At 46.9% G+C, this 23,842-nt stretch overlaps 1 protein-coding gene across 2 annotated transcripts in view; it reads right to left on the bottom strand.

The window, feature by feature from the left end:
* LOC144763405 (uncharacterized) overlaps positions 1-23,842 on the bottom strand; it is a 78,863-nt gene that overhangs the window by 8,493 nt on the left and 46,528 nt on the right. For both annotated transcript variants that reach the window (XM_078648978.1, XM_078648979.1), the window contains one exon: positions 5,817-5,990. In XM_078648978.1, coding sequence (XP_078505104.1) covers positions 5,817-5,990 — 174 coding nt within the window. The remainder of the gene's footprint in view (positions 1-5,816; positions 5,991-23,842) is intronic.

Here is a 23,842-nt window from a genome sequence, read left to right as displayed (position 1 = left end):
CACCACCAAAGTCCCGCCCTACTCCTACTATTGTAGTCGAGGAGCAATGCAACCTAATTAATAGGGAGCATAGCACAGAGGTCGAAAGAACTAAAATAACGGGAGAAACAGGAAAAGAACGTGCCGAGGGGGCAAATAGAAAATACTGGAAAAATAGCACTGCACTACTAACACAGGATGAGGGAAATTTAAACATAGATAAGACAACCAGATGTGTGGAAAACCTCCCTGTTATCGACTTACCTCCACAATCTACCCCATTGGTGATCGTACTGGGAAACGTACCACCCCTCCTTGAGGGAGTCAAAGAGGAATACAGTCAACTTAAAAATAAGGTAACCCATTGGTTGTCTCGTAACACTGTAGAAGGACATACGGCCGTGTATAACGTTATCATGGTCCGTCGAGTATCCTGGCTGGGCAGTTCTAGAAAATTGAGAAGGGGAGACTGTATAGTGATACATTTCAACAGTCCAGCACCAGTAGAAAGGATATTCAGGGAAGTGGAGATAGGAACAGCTTCCAGGAGCCAAGGTATAGAGATACTACCACCGGGTTTCTTTTACAGGAGGCTGATCCGAGGTAGATTCTATAATTGGAACACGGGTCAACACGACAGGTCACCCTACCCCAGAGATCAATCGCGGCTGGGCTCCTTATCCATGAGACCAAATGGGGACCACACTTGGGGTGGACATGGCTATTTCCAGATTCCAGAGGGCCCAAATAGATACGCAGTTCTCTCTGGTCTTTATGACTGTGACTGACTGCGTGGGAAACAAGAAATACTAGCCCCTGAAAAAAATAGCAGTACACCCTCTGATTGGTATCTCCCAGATGACAACCCAGCATTTAAGTTTCTGTCTGTGGAAGCAAATTCGGAAACACCAGCCCCCACCCCTGGAGTAGGGCTACGGGTAGATAATCGCCTTGATAAAATAATGGCTGTTTCCCCTGGGGAGCACTTTGATGACTCTTTTGGTATAAATGAGTACATTCAGGATCACAATGTACTCTCTTGGAACATTGCGGGCTGGTGGGAAAGGTCTCTGACCTCCTATGGGTGCAGTTCGTCAGCCACTTCTCGATCATATGTCTTCAAGAGACGTGGCTTGTTAACTGCAATATCTCGCTGGTGGGGTACAGAGCTTTTTTTGTCCCAGCAATTCGAGCAAACAGTGGTAGAGAAATGGGAGGCTTGGCAATCTTTACTTCTTTGGCCTTAAGATGTAGCATCAGGGTTATCCCGTTTGAAAACAGAAACATACAGGCAATTTTCTTGGGGCAAAAAGACAGCAGCCTTTATGTGATACATTTTTGCAACGCTATCCATAAAGAAGAGGATTGTGGGATTACCGAGCTGAATAATTTTGTCGAACAGCGCTGTGGCCTTCTCAGGAAGAACTTGATTATTGTAGGAGATTTTAACCTGCACCCATGTGGCGACCCCAAGTTTAATGATATAGGGACATTGGATTGTCCGTTGATATCGGGACTTCATTTTGAGCATTTCAAACAGGGAAACGTTCTCAACGATATGCTTAACAAGTTCGATTTGTCTTCCGCAATGAGTTATGCTTCTCCACTTAGTAAACAAAGGGAACCAACCTTTAAAGGTAGAGGACACGGATCCTTTATAGACCACCTATTGCTTTCCAGAACTACCTTATCTTTCCTTCAGGGTTTCTCAATAATCCCAAGTGTATATAGTGATCACAACCCAGTTTGCGTGACCATGGGCGGGAGCTTCATGAAGAAAAAGGGTTTAGTACTAGGTACCAACACGCTGCAACCAACTGATGGTGGACGGCGGATAAAATGGAACCAAGTAATTCCGTCCCTTTTCCATGAAAACTTAAAGTTGTCTTTGCGGCAGAATTTTCTTGTTGCCTCCATGATGAATCTTCTGCTATCGGAATTCTTAAAGCCTTTGAAGGGATTGCCTCCAAAGTGGGAGACATATTATCTGCCCCAGGGAAACCCAGGGTGTTTAGTGAGCCCAAATGGTTCTGTCCTTTATGCTCTAAAGCCGCAAGAGATCTTAAGGCGGGACTGAAAGAAACACCCAGGGACAGAACCCAGATCGGCAAACTTCGAAAAAATTATAAAAAAGCCCTGGCCACCCGAAAAATGGAAGTGAAAGAAGCAATTTGGAGGGAGCTTCTAGATCCACTGACCCTATCTAGTAGCTCCAGATTTTGGAGCATTATCAACCAATCATCTTTTTTAGCGGAAGGGGCTAAAGAAGTGGGCACCAACATAACGGAGGATAAATGGGTGTCTCACTTTGCTAATATTTTTAAAAGCACATCTACCCCACCATACCTGCCTGATAAGATTTCAGGCAAGGATGTAGTTGTGTTCTCTGTGAACGAAATGGAGGAGGGCATTAATAATCTTGCAAATAAGAAGGCCCATGGCCCGGATGGCATTCCCCCGGACCTTTTTAAATCTAACCCCTCCTTTTGGGCTTCGATCTTGACTGCGGTGGGTAACGCCGCAGCAAAGGAAGGATGTTCAATATCTTGGGGAGTTTCAACAATTGTGCCTGTATTTAAAAAGGGAGAGCGAAATTGTACTATGAACTATAGGCCAATCTCCCTGATTGACTCCGTTGTAAAGGTCATAGGGGGAGTCATATTAAAGAGATTGATTGCTTGGGCGGAGGAGAACAAGATCATCTCGGATATCCAGTATGGGTTCCGCCCAGGCCACTCGACTATGGCACAATGCCTAAATCTCTATCTGATCCTAGGAAAGTACACCATCGCTTGCTCAGGGACCATCTACATGGCCTTCATGGATCTTTCGTCCGCATTTGACTGTGTTAATCGGGGAAAGTTGTGGAAATCCATGGGGGCCATGGAAGTGGAGCGAAACCTGGTGGACTTTCTGATGGATCTGCATAGAGATACAAAGGCAAACATCAGATATACCATAGACCTCAAGGTAACTAGGAATTTTAACATCGAAAGGGGGGTGCGACAGGGGTGCATATTGGCACCTTTCCTTTTTAATCTTTACATTAACGACCTAGAAGGATCACTGTTAGAAACAGGGGCTGACTACCCATATGTGGGACGGCGGGGCCTGCCCGTCTTGCTATATGCAGACGACGCAGTCCTCCTGGCCCGTACCCCGAAAGAGTTACAAACCCTACTTGATGCTTTCCATGGGTTTATGGCTAGCAGAGATCTGTCCATAAATAACTCTAAGTCCTATGTGATGCAGGTAGGGTTGCGCCCAAAAAGACAGTATCCTTTCATGGTGAATGGAGACAGAGTACCAACATGCACAACCTTTTCGTATCTAGGTGTCCTAATAGATCACCGGCTCAACTGGGTCGCACTTTTAAACAAGAAAAGGGGAGAGGTGATCAGGGCTAACGCTGCGTTATTCGGCTTTGCAGCCAAGATGGGCAATCGCCCTGTGGCTGCTATGTTAAAGGTTTATCGAGCCAAGAGCATATCTATAGCCAGCTATGGGAGTGACCTACCTGTGGGGATATTCTGGACTTGAGGGTCTACAGGCGACGGAAAATAATTTTTTAAAACAGTTATTGTGTGTTCCAAAGGGGACTGCGAACCTATTAGTACACGAAGAAACTGGTATGCCTTTCATTTGTGACATCTTGGCATTGCGTACCCTAACATTTTGGCTACAATGTTGGATTAACAAACATCTTGATTTTACACATAAACTTCTTAAAGACATTATGAGTTTAGATCACATGATTAACATTCCATGGTTGAAATATTTAAAGATGTGTTTTAGCGAGCTGGGACGCTTGGACTTGTTTTTAAAACCTGATTGTATTACCAGAGAAGATGTGGCGCTTGTAAAACACTCCTTTATCTTACATAAAACAATGGAAAGGGAGGAGAAAGAACTGCTGAAGCCCAGTGTTCGCAAATATATGATGTTTAAAACATCTTCAGATCTGGAACCATATTTACAGTGGCCGTTACCAGCCTACAAGCGATTTTTACTAATCAGGTTTAGAATGGATCTTTTCCATCTCCTATTAGCTGTCCCAAGGGGATGTCATAAAGGGAAAGTGCTAGCACCCTGTGGCTGCGACAACATGTCTCCTCAGGATTTGCTGCACTTTATGTTTTTTTGTAAATTTTATGAAATGCCCAGGACTTTTTATTTAAAAACTATTTTAAAAAAGTAAAATTTTGTACAAGTACGTCCCGCTCTCTATTATCTGCAACTGTTAAAACCTGAATGTATTCCTTTTGTGGCCGTTTTTTAAAAATGTTCTCTGAAGTTTAGAAAAAGTCTGGAACCCTAAATAAATTGGTTAAAATATTTTATGGCTCTTCTTTTTAATTTATACTATTTATTGGATCTTTTATGTTGCCCTCCTCATCTCGTGAATCTTGAAGTTATACTACCAACATCGTCTTAAACTTGGGGAATGTGTATTTCTTTCCTGTGTTTGCATACTGTGTATTTTAACTTGTGATGTAATGTATTTTGTAAACTTGTAACTATTATGGTTTCATATCAAGTAAACCGAATAAAGTACATTGACTTGACTTGACTATTTAATTCAACTTTTTAAACGTCTTCACGAGTCCAACTATGCGTGCATTAGACATGGTAAGGACGGAAACCTTACAGCACCCATAGCCATTAAGCGTGGAGTATGTCAGGGTTGCGTGCTTGCGCCAACCCTTTTTAGCCTCTAAATTAATGGCTTGATTGATGCCCTCCTTGCAGAAAAGGATCTAGTGCCCCTAAACTACCCTCCCGTAGAATTTCGGCCATGATGTTTGCGGACGACACTCTACTGATAGCTAAATCGCCAACTGGCCTCCAACGGATTTTGGACACATTTGAGATGTTCTGTAGGGATAGAGGCCTTGAAATAAATTTACAGAAAACTAAATTCATGGCTTTTAATTGCCCAAAAAGTATGCGTCCTAACCCGTATTTAAATGGCATCCCCCCTGAGCGAGTGTCTTCCTTTATGTACTTAGGAATCACAATTTCCGAATCTATGGGATGGGGGGTCCATATTACAAAATCTACGTTAAAATTGGCACAAACCTCAGGTGGCATCATGAAGGTCCTTAATAAGCCCAGTAAAAGAATAGTTAGCCCGGCGATTAAAATTTATAGGGCACAGGCTAGAGGTGGGGCATTATATGGTGCAGAGCTATGGGGACATTTAAAGCTTGACAATGTAACCCAGGTGGAGAACCAATTTTTAAGACAGTCATTTAGATTGCCACGTAGCACCCCGCTGGTCCCATTATGTCTAGATATGGGAATTTCATCAATTGCGGATGTGGCGAGTCTTAAACCCATAATGTATTGGCGCCGTGTGAGACTGGGCAGCGGGGTGCGGGGGTATCGATGACACTTACAAGAACTACTTGGATGAGGAGAGTTTATTTTTCAAAGGTTATCGTCCAAAACAAAGGTTAAAGAGTCATTAGGGATGCTCAAAGCCTCAGGGGGTTGTAGGTAAGGGAAACTCAAAAGTTCTCAAAGGTCTTCCGACGGACTCTTCTTCTTGGGAGCCAGTCTCGTCTCCTCTCCGGTGGTACAGGAAAGAAACACAACAACAAAAAAGGTTTCAGATGATGGGCTTCTGGACCCTAAGTCTTTAAGGGGAACAAGGGTGAGGAGTCACCGAAGGCTGCCACCATGCACAAAAAAATGAACTAAACCCAAGGGTATAGGTATCAGTGGTGAGTGGAACAAAATTAACAGAAATCCACATATACAGCCCATGACCTCCCCGTAAAGTTTTACCAGGCCCCTCCCCGTGAGAAAGTGAAGTTACGTATGCGACTCCGTACCTTTTCCAGCCACACTTTCCCTGAAGTGTGGCGGGGCGAATCGCAGTATCGTTGGCCTCCTGGCTTCTCGGTCTTCTTCTCGACGCCGTCTCCTTCTCGATCCGTTCTTCCTCCGATCTGGTATTGGACTTGGGGAATGTTGGTCTGAACCAGAGACAGCCTGTTTTTTAACATCTAAGAACAAAATGAAGGCGCTTTATAAAGAGTATAGATTGGCTCAGCTCCATATCTCCTCCAGTATTGGGAAACTAACCAGAGTCTTTTTAGAAATAAAAGATATCCCTTACTTTGAGTCAGTAATAGATTTAATTAATCCCCCTGTGTCTAGGAAGCTTTACCTCCAGTATAGATATGGGGTACTACCTCTTCCCTGTTTTTTTTTAATTTATTTTTTTATAATTTGTTTATTGACATTTCAACAAGTTACAATCAAACATTGCAAAAGGAATGGCATGTTCACAATGATATATATTGCAGAAAAATTATGGCAATGGCACATCTTTCAGAGGCGTCAGTACCACCCCAACTCCAATTCAAATTGACGTGTTGCATACAAAATACCACCCCCCTCTCAACAACACCATATTCATCAGTGTACACTCCTTCAAACACCCGGCCAACACAAAGGGCCCTGCCACGACTGCTTATGGCATAGTCTCTACGTCTACGTGTACTGGTGTATCTTCCCGTGTATCCCCTGTGCCGGTAATGGATTGTGTGTCACTCATGCCGTTAACCCCCCGTGTAGGCCTCTTCTCCAGGTACAGCGCCCAATAGTTCTTCGGACGGTTACGCGGAGGAAGTAACTCGCTGTATAGCCCCGTTTGCGTGCAGCAATATAGTATGTCATTTTTCCATCTAGTCATTGTTGGGGTGGGTCTGCGCATCCAGGTGAGCGCTACGCAACGCTTGGCTATTAAGAAAGCCATATCCACCAGTCTCCGTAAAGCCGGCGCTATAACTTTAGAATATCCCAAGATGGCCAACAGGGGGAAAGGAGTCAGCGACAGCCCAATGATATCATTCACTTCGTTATACACTGCCAGCCAGAAGTCTGCTATCTTCGGGCAGGCCCAGGCGAGATGCAGAAAATCCACCATTTGTGAACTGCATCGCTCACAACAAGGGCTATCACGTAAACCATATCTGAACAGCTGTTCGGGGGTGTAGTAAACCCTATTAAGGAATTTAAAGTGTAATAGGCGGTGACGTCCATTTAGCGATATACTTTTAACACTAGCACAGCAATATCCCCATTTTTCTTCTGGGAGATCAGTGTTCAGGTCCATCTGCCACGCCAAGCGCGGATTTGCATAGTGCGTTGTTCGTTCTGCCAGCGCAATTCGATAGAGGCGAGATATTAGCTTGGTTGGAGTCTTGGCTGTCACTATATAATCGTACGTCGTTACCACTTGAGGCTCCGCCATGTCTTCCCCCAGCAGCTTCTGCAGGGCTTGTTGCACCCTGTGGAACTAAAAACAGGAGAGAGCCGGGGAGCCCAGGGCGTCTCTCGTCGCCACGTAGTCCCATGTGCAGACCGTTCCATTAAGAAAAAGGTCGCCCATGGTAGTGAGTTTCAATTTGTCTACAGGACACCTCTGTTGCTACAGGGGCCGAGCCAGTGGCACCACGCCAATTTCGCCCCTGGGGCGTACAGCAACGAGCAAGCCTGCACATCCATTAGGTGATGCCAGGCATGCGTTACAGCATTAAGTGAATCCAAGATGCCCGTTCTCCTATCTCTAAGCCGAGCAAGGAGCGCCGGCAACGGCGTCGGGTCGGCCACTATCCTCTCAATCTGCAGATGCGGCGCATCTGTGGGACCATGCATCCACCCATACGCGTGTGCGCCTTGGGCCGCTCGATAGTATAATTCAAAGTCAGGGGCATTAAGGGGGCCCTCCCCATAGGGGTGAACCAGGATGTCCCAAGCGACCCTGGGTTGCTTACCAGCCCAAACTAATCGCAGCACCAGTGTTTGAAGTTGCCGAAAGAACATACCCGACAAAACCATTGGGATGTTACTGAAAAGGAACAGCAATCTAGGGAGGACTATCATCTTCAATAATGATATTCGGCCCAGTAACGACAAGGGAAGCTCAATCCATTTGTTAACCGAGTCTTCTAATTTAGAGATCGCAACCCCGTAATTCTCCCTAAGGACCACCTCCGAGTCCGTGTGTAATCGGACACCCAAATAGCGTACTGAGTCTGAGGTCCACTTTATAGGATACTCCGAGTCGACTCTCCCAGTGGCGGGGGTAAGCGGAAACATAACTGTCTTGCTCCAGTTCACACGTATCCCAGACAGCGAGCCGAACAGCACCACCTCTCTTAGTACTCTCGAGAGGTTTTCCTCCGGTTTCCTGACATACAACAGAGTGTCGTCCACATATGTGGACACTATCAGGTTGTATCCACGGAAGCGGATACCACGGTGGCCATGATATTCGCGTAAGGCACACGCCAGAGATTCCACAACCACGGCGTAAAGGAGAGGAGACAGCGGGCAGCCCTGTCTGGTGCCACGACCTATCGGAAAGGGTTCAGTCGTGAGCGGTCCGATGCGCACCCTCGCCGTTGGTGATGCATAGAGCGTATTCAACAGTTGGATAAAGAGATCTCCAACCCCCATGCGATGCAGTAAAAAGCAAAGAAAAGGCCACTCTACGGAGTCGAAGGCCTTTTCCATATCCAGGAAGACCGCAACTGCAGGCACCTTCTGTCGTGTGCGCTGGAATGCCGCAAAGACGGTGCGCAAATTTTAAGTCAGATTTCAAAACCCGCCTGCTCGGGGGCGACCAGCGTAGGGATGAGTGGACTGAGACGGTTCGCGACAATCTTGGTGAATATCTTCACGTCTACATTTAGTAGCGACAGTGGCCGATAGGAAGCGCAATCCTCCGGAGGTTTATCAGGCTTTAGGATAGCCACAATAATAGCTTCTCGCATCGTTGGTGGCATTTCACCGCACTCCGCCATCTGCTCGATCAACGTCATCAGTTTAGGGATCAATAAGTCCGAAAACGTTTTATAGAATGAGACCGGGAAGCCATCACTGCCCGGAGCACTGCCTGCCTTCATGGATGCCAACGCCAATACTACCTCTTCCCTCTCAAACGGGCGCGCCAAGAATTCCCGATGCGTGTTCGTTAACCAAGGCAATTTATTGTGCGTTAAATAATCTAGGATACGGTCTTCTGGGATCGGTCCTCTTGTGGCATAAAGGCCCTCATAATATTCCCTAAAGCGGTTCGCAATGTGCGCGTCCGACATCACCTCGTCTGTCTGCGATGATCTCCATTTAGGCAACACAGCGTCATGTCTGCGTTGTTTGGCAAGTCTGGCCAGAACCGCCCCTGGACACTCCCCCTCTCCGTAAGATCGAGCTATGGCATATTTCCCCAGATGTTTAACCTCCGCATCCACTTCATCATGATACTCCTGCAGCGTTTGTTCAAGTTCCCGAGTTGACTCTGCACTAGGGTTTCTGCAGCGGCGCAAGAACGCCCGCATGTTTTGAGATGGCAACGCCGCATATATAGACCTTAAAGGCTTCCCAAACCGTCAAAAAGGAGTCCACCGAACCTATGTTTCTCTCAAAGAAGTCCTCAATGGCTGTCGCCAGTTCCTCTCTAAATGCGTAGTCTAAAAGTGCATACGGAGGGAGGCGCCACGAAAACGGAGGGGGTCTGTGCATCGGGGCTTTTATCGTAACAAGTACTGGGGAATGGTCCAAGTAGGTGCGGGGCAACGTCGCACAAGCCTGCAACGCAGAGAGGAGGGACGAGGAGCAAAGCCAATAATCTATTTGTGTGTGAATATTGTGCTGCATTGAGTAGTGTGTGTACCCGCCTTATGCTGGGTGTCTAGCTCTCCATACTTCTTGCAAACCTATTCTGGTCATTTCGGCTTCCAGCACCCGGGCAGAGGCTGAGGGTCGCCTGTCAGGGCAGTCAGAGCGATCAAGCGCCGGTTGTCGCGTCATGTTGAAATCACCTCCCCACAGGACGTGTCCCCCGCCAAGCTCTCTAACTTTGCTGGCCAGCGTCAGGTAAAAGGAGGGGCAATCGAAGTTGGGCCCGTACGTGTTCACCACATGTAAGGACATACCCCTACCGGTACATTTCGTAATAGTGTATTGTCCCTCCGAGTCCGAAACCAAAGGAGTGATGGATAGGGAGGCCTTAGGATTAACCCATGTAAGGACGCCCCTGGCATTAGAGGTGAAGCCGGCAGTGTGTGTGTTGTTGTGCAGTCCCCTGTAGGTCAGTGTGGGGCTGTCCGGCCTCAAATGAGTTTCTTGAAGCAGAGCTATGTCAATCGCATGCCTCGAGAGATATTGCAATACTCGGCTAACCTTTCTATGGTCATTTAATCCCCTTACGTTCCACGTCAGGAGTGTTATAGTGTCATTTTCATGTGTACACTGTGTCATTGCAGAAGGTTTAGCGCGTATTTGTGGGAAAGCGTGGCCCCATACGCCACCTTCCAACGTGCCTGCCTATGTATGTGTTCGTCAATGCGTTGCCATTCAAAACATGCTACAACTACATATATCCACTCCATACCAAACATCCAATAACAAAAAGCATATAACTGTGCCCCATCCCCCTCCCACGCTTACCCATCCCCAACACGGCCGTGCCCCAACCTATCCCGCTCCCCCCACATCACATCCCTCAGTCGAACTCCCAACTCACTCCCCCCCTTCCCCTTTCCACCCTCGCAATCATCCAATACAAAAAAAAAATCAACACATAACATAAACAGCTGTTACTTAAGGAAAGGCGGTGCACACACAGGGCGCAGGTAGCTTGCTCATAGTGAGACTATATCAATCTGTCCAATGTACCTGCCACCTCGCCCCCCTCCTCCGCCTCTGTAAAGAAAAAGTAAATAATAGCCAGTGCCCTCCAATAAGGATCAAACAATGTACTATGGCAATATACGGCAATAGTGTTCGACTGTAGGTTTCGCCTTCTCTCTATCTTCCCTGTCATGACGTCTACCTCCCATGTCGCGCCCAGTATAGGGCATACAGAATTGGTGCAGCGGCATAGCTTCCCTAGGATAAATGTAATATCACTATATAGGTTGCTTTGTAGCTAAGTTTCTTGTGGGAGCGCATTCCCTTTCATATCTCTGCCATACTTCCCAATGTCTCCCTTACGGCCCCAAAGGTTCCAGCAAGATGTAATCCCTGCACAGACCACCGCCCATAGCCTGTTCAGATTTAACAGTAGTTAGAAATAGTCTCACCCTTCTGCACAGGCCGCTGGGGTACACATACCTTACTTGGTCGTATATCTTGAAACTTAGTACTGGTCTTCCATGGACCCCCCAGAAGCTTCCTCATGTCCTTCTTCATTGGCTGCGTTTCGGGTTTCCCTGCGCCAGCCCTTCATGGCCTTCTGAAGCGCCTTCAGGTCTGTGAAGATGGTGGATCTGCCCTGCCTGTTAACCCTCAATTTGGCAGGATACACCATCGCATAGTCTACCCCAAGGTCACGTAGTTGTCGTTTCATGGGGACAAATTGGCGTCTCGCCTCCTGCACTTTGGTGGTGAAGTCCGGGAACAAGGACAGCGTGCTGCCCTCGTAGTTTAATGGTTGCTTCTCACGGGCCAGTCGCAAGGCAGTATCGCGGTCTTTATAGTTAGGTAACTTGGCCACAATGGGTCGCGGTGGTGCGCCAGGTTTCAGTCTCGGGCCAAGTGTGCGATGTGCACGTTCTATAACAAACATTCCGGAAAAAGCTGTGTCTCCAAACAGTTTTTTAAGCAGTGATTCCACAAACAGCTCCATATTACCTGTTTGGGTGGTTTCCGGCAGGCCTGTGATGCGTATGTTGCATCTGCGCGAGCGTGCCTCCAAATCCTTGGCTTTATCTTGCAGGAGCTGGATCACCCTGCCCAGCTGCTTATGGTCCGAGTCCAGAGTCGTCTGCGCTTCTTCTACCTCTCCTATTCTCCGTTCTGACATGTCAAGGCGCTCAGCATGTTTGTCTAGCCGCTCCGCCATCCGATCCATGCGATACGTGAGGGCATCCATTTTAGTTCCCAAGGTGGCGATTCCACTCTGCAAATTCTTCTCCATGGCCATTAAAATGAAGCGAATGTCCGGCTCAGCCACCTCATCTGCACCCGATGCCCCAGCTCCCTCAGTCGTTTCACTTGGAGGGGGTTCCGCAGTTTTGGATTTTTTGTTACTATCGAACGATAGCTTAGGTTGCGTGCGATCCGGACGGCCCATGGCGACGCCAATTACTCCGGCGCCAGGCAGCACAGTACACCAAGCACGTATATAATCTCAGCAACACGCAGCTAGGCCTGGCCGCGTTCACTCGGCTAACGTCTGTCTCAGTTCCGGGCCAAAGGTAGCGATTCGTCGCTATGTGTGCAGTTCCCGGTGCCCTACCTTCCTGTCCAGTGGATCATCGATGTGAGGGCATATACCAGCCTCAGGCCCATAATGGTGGAATTGCCCAATCCAGACAGCGCTTGACTCCTGTTGCGCCTGATCAGTGATGATGTAGGGCTCTCAGGCACCTATCCGCCTCAGTCCTATTGTCAGCGCACTTGTGCGATATGACCCTCCAGGTAGGCGCTTCATAAAAAATGCGATAGGAGCTCAGTCTAAGTTGTCTGCCAACTCCGCAGTCAAGCTCCCTCTCCGAGGCGGCGACTCTCGCAATTACCAATCTTCAGGCTTCACTCAACTCTCCCATACACTACCTCCCCAGGAGAGCGGATCAGCTCCTAAGGTGCGGCGCAGCAGGTGGGGGGGAACCAAGTAGCAAGTACATGTGGAGTCCCTCGAGAGCCTCAACGGGCGTCTACCCAGTTCTTTATCGTTAACTCCTTCCCAGCAGGACAGTAGGCTGCAGCACGAGGACCTGTAAACTGGCGCACCCTCCACTGTACCGCCCAAGGGGGGCACCAGGGCCTTGAGAGGGGGTATGTTGCTGTTAGATGGCCCAGAGCCACCATTCAGACAATGCCGCCACACGCGGTGTGAGTACCTCGACCCAGATCAGGCCTTGAAGCATCCAAGGGGTAATGGTGTCTCAGTGGCTCCCTCTCGTTACGCACTCAATAGCTACCCCATACTTGCTCGTGGTCTTCTCCCGGCTCTCCGGCGCAGTGCCGGAGCGTGCCGGCACTATCTCCCTCTCCCTGGATAAAGGCGCCTAGCCAGCCGCAGGGCCTCACGTTGTCCGCAGAAGCAGGCAGTTCGTAATGTCACTGCAGTCCCTTCTCGTCAGCGCCTTTGACTACCCGAGGTCCGAAGGCCCTGCTGGAGCTGGGGGCTCGATTTATACTCCGCGCCCGACTCAGCTCTCCAGGCCGGCGCTCCTCACCAGGAGTTCCGATCGTCCTCTTCCCGGCTCCAGAGCAGCAGTCTCAGGACGCGGGCGCGTTCAGGCCACGACAGCCATGGAATACTGCAGGGTGGGCCTGTAGCTGCACTCAGGGCCTGGGGAGTCGCGGGACCGTCTATCCCGGCTCAAAACGCAACCGGCTCGCAGCAGCGCTTCTCCCCGGCAATCTCGGGTAAGGACCTCCAAGTATGTGCCCCTGACGTTCCCACACAGTTTTATGTTGTTTTCACTCCGAACGAGCACCGGCAACACAGGATGGTCTTCAGGATAGTTAGTCTGGCGGAGGAGCCGATGGCTTAAGCGGCCATCTTCGTTGCAGGCTAGCTCTGCCCTCTTTATTTATTTATTTAAAAGAGTTTTATATAGCGCTGGCTAGACCCGAAGGTATCAGAGCGCTTTACATGAGAATCAACAATGTAACAGAAAAAGTTAAACAATTACACAATACATCAAAAAATAGGCAATACAATTAGGAGAGGAGAGAAAGGAGAGAGAAAAGTAGTGGAGGGGGAGGTGAGAAAGGGAGGATAAGGGAAGAGACAACAAGGAGAGACGAAAGGAAGTCTGTCTAAAGACCGACTGGGTAGGTGGCGACCAAGGAGGGAATCCACGGTCCATCTCCCCTGTAGCTAAACCAGGTAGCTCCATCGGGTATCAGACAAAATAGTTCAGTCTCAGTACATTTGAGAGAGGAGAGAGGGAGAGACATAAATAGAGGGAGGGTGAGGGAGGAGACGACAGGAGAGACGAAAGGAAGTTCAACAATGTGGTTCAACAGTAAAACAGAAAAAGATCAACAATTACACATTACATCACATAATCAGCAATACATTAGGAGAGGAGAGAAAGGGGAGAGAAAAGTAGTGGGGGGTAGGGGAGGTGAGAAAGTGAGGATAAGGGAGGAGACGACCGTAGAGACGAAAGGAAGTCCGACTGGGTAGGTGTGTTTTCTTTAGCTGTCCAGGCTACCAGAAGGCAAGGAAACGTTGGTTGGTTCAGATCTGTAGAAATCTTGTTTAAAGGCGCTGCCTTGAATATTTAGGATATTGAAAGCTGATTCGAGTATCCCAATTGTTTATTCAGTTGCAGGCTTTTTGTTCTCTATGTGGTGCACCAGAAGGGTTTTTCTGAAACTTTGAAAATGCTGTAGTGATTCCGCCATAATGAACTAAATAGTTTGATTATAGCATGCTGGTTCAATCATTTGTAGTCTTTTTTTTACATTTTCTTAATTGAAGTTTTATTGTACTCCTCTTTTTTATTCTCATTGTTTTAGATAATAGATAATTTATATATTTATTAATGCACCACGCACTTTCTGGAATTGACTTTGTCTCCCTCGCCTATATGCATCACATCGTTAACTCTGATGATTTGAATGAACACATTTTGTTTAAAATTATTAATGTGATTCGTAATTGTTAGTGAATTTTTAATGTATTTTAAACATGTGTGATTACTGTGTATTCCACTCTTGACCGAAATAAAGTTTATTTGAACTGAACTGAACTGAACAATTAACATACTCTGGTTTCTTCATGATTATCTGTAATGGAGTACCAAAAATGATATTTTAGTACATTGGTCCATAATCACACTTATGTTTTATGAAACCCTGAAGTGTCCAAAATAAACATAAGCAAAGCCAATAGGTCTTGCTTACGCAAGAGCTATTGGCAATGTGTTTTAGCTATGTTGTACACTAGTGTGGCTGGTGTTCAGCATGGCTAAAAATTATTGGAAGTGGTGTGGGAGGGGTAGATTGGGGTGGGGTAGATTGGAGTGGTGTAGAGTGTAATAGGGTAGATTGGAGTGAGTTAGATTGGTTTTGTGTGGATTTGTGTAGAGTGGAGTGGGGTAGAATGGAGTAGGTTGAAGTGGTTTAGATTGTAGTGTGGTATATTGGAGTAGAGTGATGTAGACTGAAGTGGTGTAGTTTAGGCTAGATTGTACATAATTGTGTAATGTAACTGGTGCTCCTGGGCAAATCAATTCAATTAATGTGAACTTGTGTAATGTAACTGGTGCTCAATATAACTGCTGCTCAAGTAAAACGCTTCAATACTTTGGGTCTGGTCATGGTTACCCTATTTAATAACCAGTATAGCGGACAATAAAAAGGAAGGCCAAGAGATGATCTCTAAGCTAACACATTCTTTACTCCCTAAATAGGGACTGTTTAGTGAAAGGAACAATACAAGAAATGCAGCAGCGAGCAACAGGCACACTGTGGAGAAGGGATCTCACACATAACAGAGACCTCTTTGATTAATACATACACAGCAAGTCTCTCGCACACTTTCCCTCAGGAGCAATGCCCTGCAGCCTCTACACGGAGAAAAGAAGCGGGTCTAACTAGCATTACCTATAGCTCTAAACAAGGTGTCTAATAAAAACTGGCCCCACAGAACTGTACCCCCCCCCTTCCCCGGAAGCACTTCCATTTTTTATCACGGGGGCAATGTTTGTGAAATAAATTATTGAGAACAGGCTTTGAGTTTCGATGACTTGTGGTCAAGATTATATTCTGGGAGTTATATATGTGAATTGCAGTGTGCTGGAAAGCACACGGACAACCGTGGATAAAGCAACAACAGGGCAGGAACAGCTCGCAGAGGGTGGCGGGTTTAAGAGAGGAACCGCAGAGAGATCAACTCCTAGAGCATGTAAAATTAGCCATGTTGTACATCAGCACAGCTGCTGTGGAGCATAGTGGAAAGTAAAAAGAAATAAAAGTGCTATGGCGAGGCGAACATTGAACGTGTCATAGCACCTTGGTAAAATTAATATTTAACCATGCTGCACAGCAGCCGCGGTGCTGTATAACATGGCTAAAAAATCACTCACAAAGGCAATAGATCTTAGTTAGGCAAGACCTATTGACCTTGCCAATACTTGTTTTCTTGTGGTTCTATAATATGTTCAATCCCTGGTGGACGTTTAAATCCATTCCTTAAGGACCTCCCACCACACAGTCACTCCTCTTTCTCAACACATGCTGTTTTGTTTCCAGGGAAGCATTGACAGCATCTGTTTAAACTGCAAAGCTGCATAACGCTTGCTTGGAGCTGAGGGACAAAACGGAGAGAGAGAGAGAGAGAGAGATGCTCACCAAGTCACAAAATGTTGGCTGAAAACTAAACAGAGAAAACGCTGGCTCTGTCCACGGTGAGATGTGATTCTAAAAAAAGACTCGTTCGCATAACACTGGATTGTTTTGAAGAGGCTTCTAATTGAAAACAGCTTGAGAAACAGAGATGGGTTAACTGAGGATTTACATATTTAATGAAAGTAATGAGACAATGGGGTGGGATGATCCTTAATGCAATGAAACCCCTGGCATCACATGCTGAAATTAGTCCTGTTTACAGAAACGGAGCTCGGAGCGAGTAAAAACACGAGCGCTAGTGTGAAGTGCTCTTAGACAAAGAAGAAAGTAGCCCCTAAAAAAGTTGCTAAAATGGGACTAATTCCTGGATAGAACTAATTGGTGCTTGCTGTTGGGAAGGGTTAATCACAGGAAGAGGAATGATGCATGCATGCCATGGAGAAATGGGGAGAAGAAATATGACAGCGACAACGAGCCAGCAAATAGGAATCGTTAGGAATCGTTATGTGTGGGCTGAAGCCTACAAAGTATATACAACAAGTCTAAAAAAACTGCGCAAGCGCAGTCTAGGCAAGACCTAAAAAGTGATGGATGGAGTGGTTGGATTAATCTCAGCCACTAGCCATTACTCTGTCTCATCCCAGTCCAATATTATTTTGCACATCATCCCACCTCAGTTTGGCTAGAACCATATGCAAATCACTCTTGACCCTGCTCCAGTAGGAACAGTCCAACCCAAACTGCCAGTCCAGGCCCCCTGTAAACAGAAACACAAGCAATCCTAGACAGGTTTTGCCCTCATTCGGGCTCATCAGTAAGGTATTGCTTGGGGCCAGCAGCACAGTGTGCACGGGACTCATGTCTGGGTCTACCCATCCCACTTAGGGTATCGCACTGAAATATATTTAAAAAAAAGTGATGGACAGAATGCTAGAATTAATTACAGCCACTGTTATTTACTTGGGGCCGCATCCCAGTCCATCGTTATGTTGCACACCATGCCACCTCAGTTTGTAATGAGCCATATGCAAATCAGTCTTGACCCTGCTAAAATTGGAACAGTCCAGCCCAAACTGCCAGTTCAGTAAGGATTGGCTGTTCCTATTAGGGCTGGGTCAAGACTGATTTGTAGAAGGCTGGGTCCAAATTTAATTGCATGGTTGTAAAAAGAACCGGGTGTGAAATGCTACCCCAAGCAATTACCAGTGGTTAGACTTATTGCAAGCATTTTTTCCATTACCTTTTATGTGTTTGATGTTTTATGCAACAGCCACTATGGGTTTTTATATTCCATCTTGTCCCCCAGGAAACCTCATCTGAAATCTAATGCCGCTAGATCTTTGTTGCAGACTAAAATATACTTTTTTCGTAATGCCTAACACATTTCTGATGATGATCAACTTGACCTCCCTATTTTGTTTGATAATAACATAAGGGTTAAATATGTCCGAGGAAAAACTTGAAGAAATGGATTGAGGGTACACTTTAAAATGAGGCACTAGTTTAATCTAAGCATTTAAGATTTTATGAGCTGCTTGTACCATTTTAAAGTGGGCCATCACCACAGCAGATATAATGCAGATTTTCCTAACCAGAACTGAAAAAGAAAGTTCTTATTTTACTAACGACAAGGAGGCAGATATTATGTTTTTTAATCTTGCTACTCTGTAAAAGCAGCAACAGTGAAACAAAAACCTACATAACTGATGGCAAATAAGCATGTACCCCTCTCCTCAGTGTCCCATCTTCATGTGAAACTGGTAGCCTAGCATTTTGTAGGCCCAATTGGGTGTGTAGATTGAAGCGGGTAAGTTTATTTACAATTACAGAGGTGCACGGGGTGGAGGGCACACACACCGGAGCTCCTCCGCAACCAGCACTGGTTTAACTGTCAACCACAGCGTCATGACATTCTTAACACCCTGCATCACCACACTCTAAAACAAGGAATCTTGAGTACTGATGATTTCATATCAGAAGGTAAGCAGTAAGGTATAACGGTATCCTGAGACCTAAATCTGTCCATAGTGAACACAAGACCTAGAACATATCCTGTGACCTGGAAGGACACACCTAGCATGTCCTCTTTATTGACATATTACTACTCTTCATGTCCTGAGTTAACATAAATCAATGGTGATAGCATACTGATTTTTTTGATTGAGAACACTGAACTGACAATATTTTTGGTTCAGGAGCAGTGGATCCTACCAGCCCCACTCACGTAAATATCTTTATGTGTGCCACCCAGACCTTTGACTGGTATCCTTGAGTGCATGTTGAGTGCATGTATGTAGGCTAGCAAGACTCTAGGCCATGGTGAGAGTTTGATTTCTGGCACGAGTGGGAGGCTCTGACACAATATGGCACAAGTTATGCTAGAGGCTGGGAAACAGCTTCCCCAGACAGCGGAAGTGTTTTAGTTGCATTCCTGAAGCTGAAGGAAGGAGCCCCAGTCACTGAAGTGTGTAGTAATGGAGATAAGGCTACTCTTAAAAAATTCAAAAGGATATTTTAGGATGGGACTGCTGATTAGCCCTTCCCCAGGACTGCCATTTGGTTGATGGTAGGGAAGTGGTGGTGAGACTGCGGAATCTGTTGTTAGGAGTATGTAAGCTCCTGTGCAAGTCCTGCCCTTTTGCCTTTCCTGTATTACTTCTGAGGAAAGATAGTCCAAGAAGGCTGTTTGGGATACCCCTGCTTGGATCCAGCATCATGACTACCTGCTGTGTGAGCAATCACTTTGAAAGGGGCTTCCTAAATCGTTACCTGGACTTTAGACATTGGATAAACATCCCTTGTCTAGAAAATGAGCATAAAGGTGGGACAGAAACGATATCACCGTGTTCCAGTGCCAAGTTCTTCTAGATGAAAGAAAGCCGTGCCCTGAAGGGTACTCAAAGAGTTACTTTGATCCAGGTCTGGGGCCTACATAATAGCCACTCTCACAGTAGAGAAGGGGCATCACTTGAAGAAGTCTGCTTGACTACTCAGAGATGAAAGACCTGTGCCTGGCCCAGCAGAAGGAGTTACTGTCCAGGAGGAATAAAGAAGCAGTGTAACTAGTGGGTGGAACATCCAAAAGATCCGGTTTGTGAATGTGATCACCACTAATCCGAACTGTGAGGAGTCAACTGCAGTGTCTGTTGGTGATCTTTGAAAGTGATAGGGAGTAATACTTGGCTTGAATTCCATTAAGTATGCTTAGAAAGCAAACCTGAATTCCTGAAACCCTTGTGGAGGGTTTGGGTGGGGGGTTTCCCCGAGAATTTTTTTAAAACATGGGTTAAAATAGTGCATTTAGAGCACAATTTTTCAAATGAATTTTCTAAAAAAAAAAAAGCTGTAGGGTCTGGTGTGGCACTAAAGACATATTCCAATACTTTCATGGGGTGCCAATGAAGCCTAATACCCCTGAGGGGTTGACCCATTTTTTCAACATTTGCTATGATATATGGTAAGAATTACTCCTAGTATGCCATAGCCAGATTTTTAAGACAGGTACCCTATTTATGCCAAACATCACAAACAATATACCAGTGCCAGAACATTACTATTCATTATGCCCATATGTCATGAGTGCTCCATATGTCAAAAAATGACTCTAGTATGTCAGGGCCAGGATTTTTCATGGTGCCCCATCTCTCCACATATGCACTGGTTGCCATCCCACAGGCTAGGAATTACCTGCAGTATTCTAGTACCAGCATTTTGCTGTGGGTCCCTTCATATTCAAAGAATTAACTTCAACATGCCAAGGCATTCATTTTGTCATGGGTGCCTTATAAGAATTACCTCCACTATATAAGTGCCAATAGGTGGTCATAGATACCATTATTATACAAAACACTCTCGCTCACTCATCCTCCCTGATTTGTTCTCACTTACTCGCCCTCACTCACACTAATATAATGATACAAAATAAACAATCACAAACTCATTCTCACTCTTTTATGATCTCACTTTCACTCATTGATTCTCACTCACACACACACACTCACAAAGACACTCACACATTCACTCTAACACTTCCTCTCTCCCATGCCCCCTCACTCGCTCTAACTCAATCACACTCACAGTACTTCACTCACTTCCTTACGCACCCTCTCCTTCTCTCACTAACTCATTCTCTCTAACACTCACTTTCACTCATTCTCAGTTACACATACTCACATGGCCCCTCCCACTCACAAACAAATGCATACATATTATCACTCACTTCCACTCCCTCAATCTAATTTATTATCATTCACTCTTACCAATTTTAGTTGATCTTCATTTATGCACAATCACACTCACAATCAGACATGCTCACTCTCACATACTTACTGTCATCGATTTTCACTCTTTCTCTCTCTTACACACAGGGGCATGGCTTCCAGTCCAAGATGGTGGTCGCCTCAGCGACGTGCTTTGGGCCGGGGTAGCTAATCCGTGCAAAATCCGACATTCCCTGCTTCATCCGAGTGCTCGCAGTGACAAAGGAGAATAACTGCCTACAGATGGGATGCAGAATCGGACACTCCGAGAGGCCGGGATGACCAAGGGACCGAGTTTCGAACTTCAATGGATTCCGGTGAGGCGGTGGGCCTAAGGAGTGGGAGTGTCCTATAACGCAGCTGCCTTTCCTGGGACTTGGCCGGCCGGAGAAGCCTTGAGGCGGCTAGCACACAAAAACAAGACCCCGGATCTCGGCACAGCAGCGTATGCCCGAGCTCGTCGCCCAAAGAAACCCCATTGTAATCTGCTGGGACCTGCTTTGCCTGCTGTGGGTCAGGCTGCCCCTGGCACTACGGTGCAATCGAGGGGGGAATTAACTGAACAGTGTAGATGTCCGCTTGCCATTTGCGGGGCTGTCTCTTCCCCCCAATTTGCCTCGCCTCATCTGCTGGCAGCAGTACTGTGTCCGGGGGGGTGCTGTTCGAACCACCAAACTGGTGGAGTCTACCCGCACTGTGGCCCCCCACCCCCACAGTGTACGTTACTCCCGGGTAGCGGATTCAAATACGTTGCTATCTTGTTGGGCCCCAGGAACTGTGTTTGGAGCGAGGACCTGTCGGGGGCATTTTGTCGTGGCCAAAATTGATTGTGACCCAGATCGGCTACCCCTGGAGGGACTGTAAGGCGGGCGGAGGCCCGGAACACTAGCTGGGCAATACCGCGGAGGTCCCTGAGGCCGTCTCTCTTTTCCTACTTGCCCCTCCTGCTGAGCCCAGAGTTGCAGGTTAGTGGGCGCCACAGGTTATCGGAGCTGGCCCTCCGTTGGTGATCGCTGAATGGGCTGGGAGCCCTTACTGAGATGAGCACCCTGGGGAGGACATAGCGTGGTGCGTCAGGTGCCCCATATCGGACTCAGGATCCCATGTGGGGCCTGCTGGTGGGGTCTACTAAGGATCACAATGTTTGGGCCCCGGATGGAGATTTCCTACGCAGCGGGAGTGAATAGTGATACCGTCTCAAGAAGAGATGGAGATCCCGTGGTGCAGCAGCCAGTTTGTTTCCTTCTCCCCGCCTGGACCCCTCCTTCCCTGCCTGTGTTGGAGCTCCTTATGAGGGAAAGCTTTACAGCCAAAACTGGGCACTGGCATAAATACCCTCATCTCTGCATATTGTAAGTACCTTTATTTTACATCAGATTCTCTGTCTGAGATTGGGAGGGACGCATCGCCGTGTCCCTGCTGAGGCCCAGGGTGGTAATATCTGAAGAGGAGGCCGATTGGGACACTGAGCAGTTTGGGCCCGGAGCATGGACGGGTGGGATCCGCTTGTGGAAGTGTCAGAGTGATGTTCTTGAGGCGAGACAACAGATTTTTAGAACGCATAGAACCGAGGTGGCGCACAAAAGAAAGTAATGAAGCTGGGCATTTGGACACACTGTCACGCCTTCCCCAGTGGCTAACACAGGGTGGAGCGACACCACTGAGGCATCAAACAATAGGGGCATCCCTGCAGCACGTATCAAGCGGCGGACACTGGTGGGCTCCCGCAACGATCCACATCAACATAAGCTCAGTTGCAAACTGTAAATTTGGAATGAGACGCTGATCCCTTATCGTTTTAAAAAAAGGCCCGGACATCAATTGAACATAAGTTGAGCATATGGTGGATGAAGAGATTAGATTGAGCCATCGTATGGTCAAGTACCGCTTAATCACCCTGCTCATTTGTAATCATGGGCAGAGAGAAGACTAGAACAGCCTCCAGATCCGGGAGGGCTCGGTCACACTCGCCGCCTTCAGAGCACTCATCCAGACGTTCACATAAGGCAGAGGAAGGGGCCTTATCTAATCCTCCAGTTGATAAACTGGACACGATCTTGAAAGAGATACGAGATTCGCGATCCATGATTGAAAATCGATTGGGTACGATCTCAGTGGAACTCAACTTGCTCAAGGACAATCATAGAAAGTTAGCTGACAAAGTTAAGACCACAGAACAAACTTTAGAAACAATAGTACCACAGGTGAAAAATCACAAAGAACAGTTAAGCCAAATGCGCCAGCAAATCAAATCCCTACAGGCCCATGCGGATGATGCAGAAGGTCGGGCTTGGCGTAATAACCTTAGAATCGTAGACCTCCCGGAAGGAACAGAGGGCCCTAACCCAACAACCTACATCGAAGAATGGTTGAAAACTAGTGGGGCCCCTGCAGGTCTGTCCGTGCATTTTACTGTTGAATGAGCCCACCGAGTCCCCATGCATCGACCAATAACTGGTGCAACCTCCGCCCAGTATTGGCTAGGATTTTTAACTACAGCTATCAAGACCATTTATTGCAGGTGGGAAGAGACAGTGGCCCGCTACAAGAGGCTAAAATCTCAATATTCCTAGACTACACACAGGCTGTGCAGCGTAAATGCTTTTCATTCATGGAAGTTAAAGCTAGGGTGCGAGCAGAGGGCCTTACATTTGCATTGCTTTTTCCAGCAAAATTGAAAATCATATATAACCAGCGTTCTTTATTCTTCGACACGTCGGACAGTGCATGAGACTGGCTGGACATGAAGCTCCCAAGTACATTGTCTGCCAGACGTTTAGAATCAAAGCAGCCGAAATCACAGCGCTCCCCCCGGACACGCAGGAGGGGTCTCCTCACACAGAGTACGGGCTCCAGTCCTCCACCTCATCAGCAGGTGATGGAAGGTAGGCAAGAGGCACTCCGATCCACCACGGCCCTCCGTATCTCTCGTTCACCTATTAGCACAAGTCCTTCAGACAATGTGAATTCAGACTTGGGCAGAAGTGTTGCACTGTTCCCATCAGAGTTCACACAACTCAGCAACGATCCCTTGGGGTGACACGATTGTGCATAACATGGAAGGTTGTCTCCAAATAGTTGGACTGCGATGTCGAGGCTTAATCGTAGGCCTTAAAAATGACCCCAAAGTCATGTTAGCCAGTATATACATTACTATAGTATATAGATATAATGTTTTGAACAAACTAAAGTGATGGATTGGTAAATCCCCTGGCCTGGCCTGTTCTGGACACTCCCATTCATTGAGTACTGTCTTAGTTACGAATGGTATACGC

The sequence above is a fragment of the Lissotriton helveticus genome, chromosome 6, assembly GCF_964261635.1.
Source record: "Lissotriton helveticus chromosome 6, aLisHel1.1, whole genome shotgun sequence".
Lineage (NCBI taxonomy): Eukaryota > Metazoa > Chordata > Amphibia > Caudata > Salamandridae > Lissotriton > Lissotriton helveticus.
Note: the sequence above shows the minus strand (reverse complement) of the source record. Positions and strands in the feature narration are given on the sequence as shown.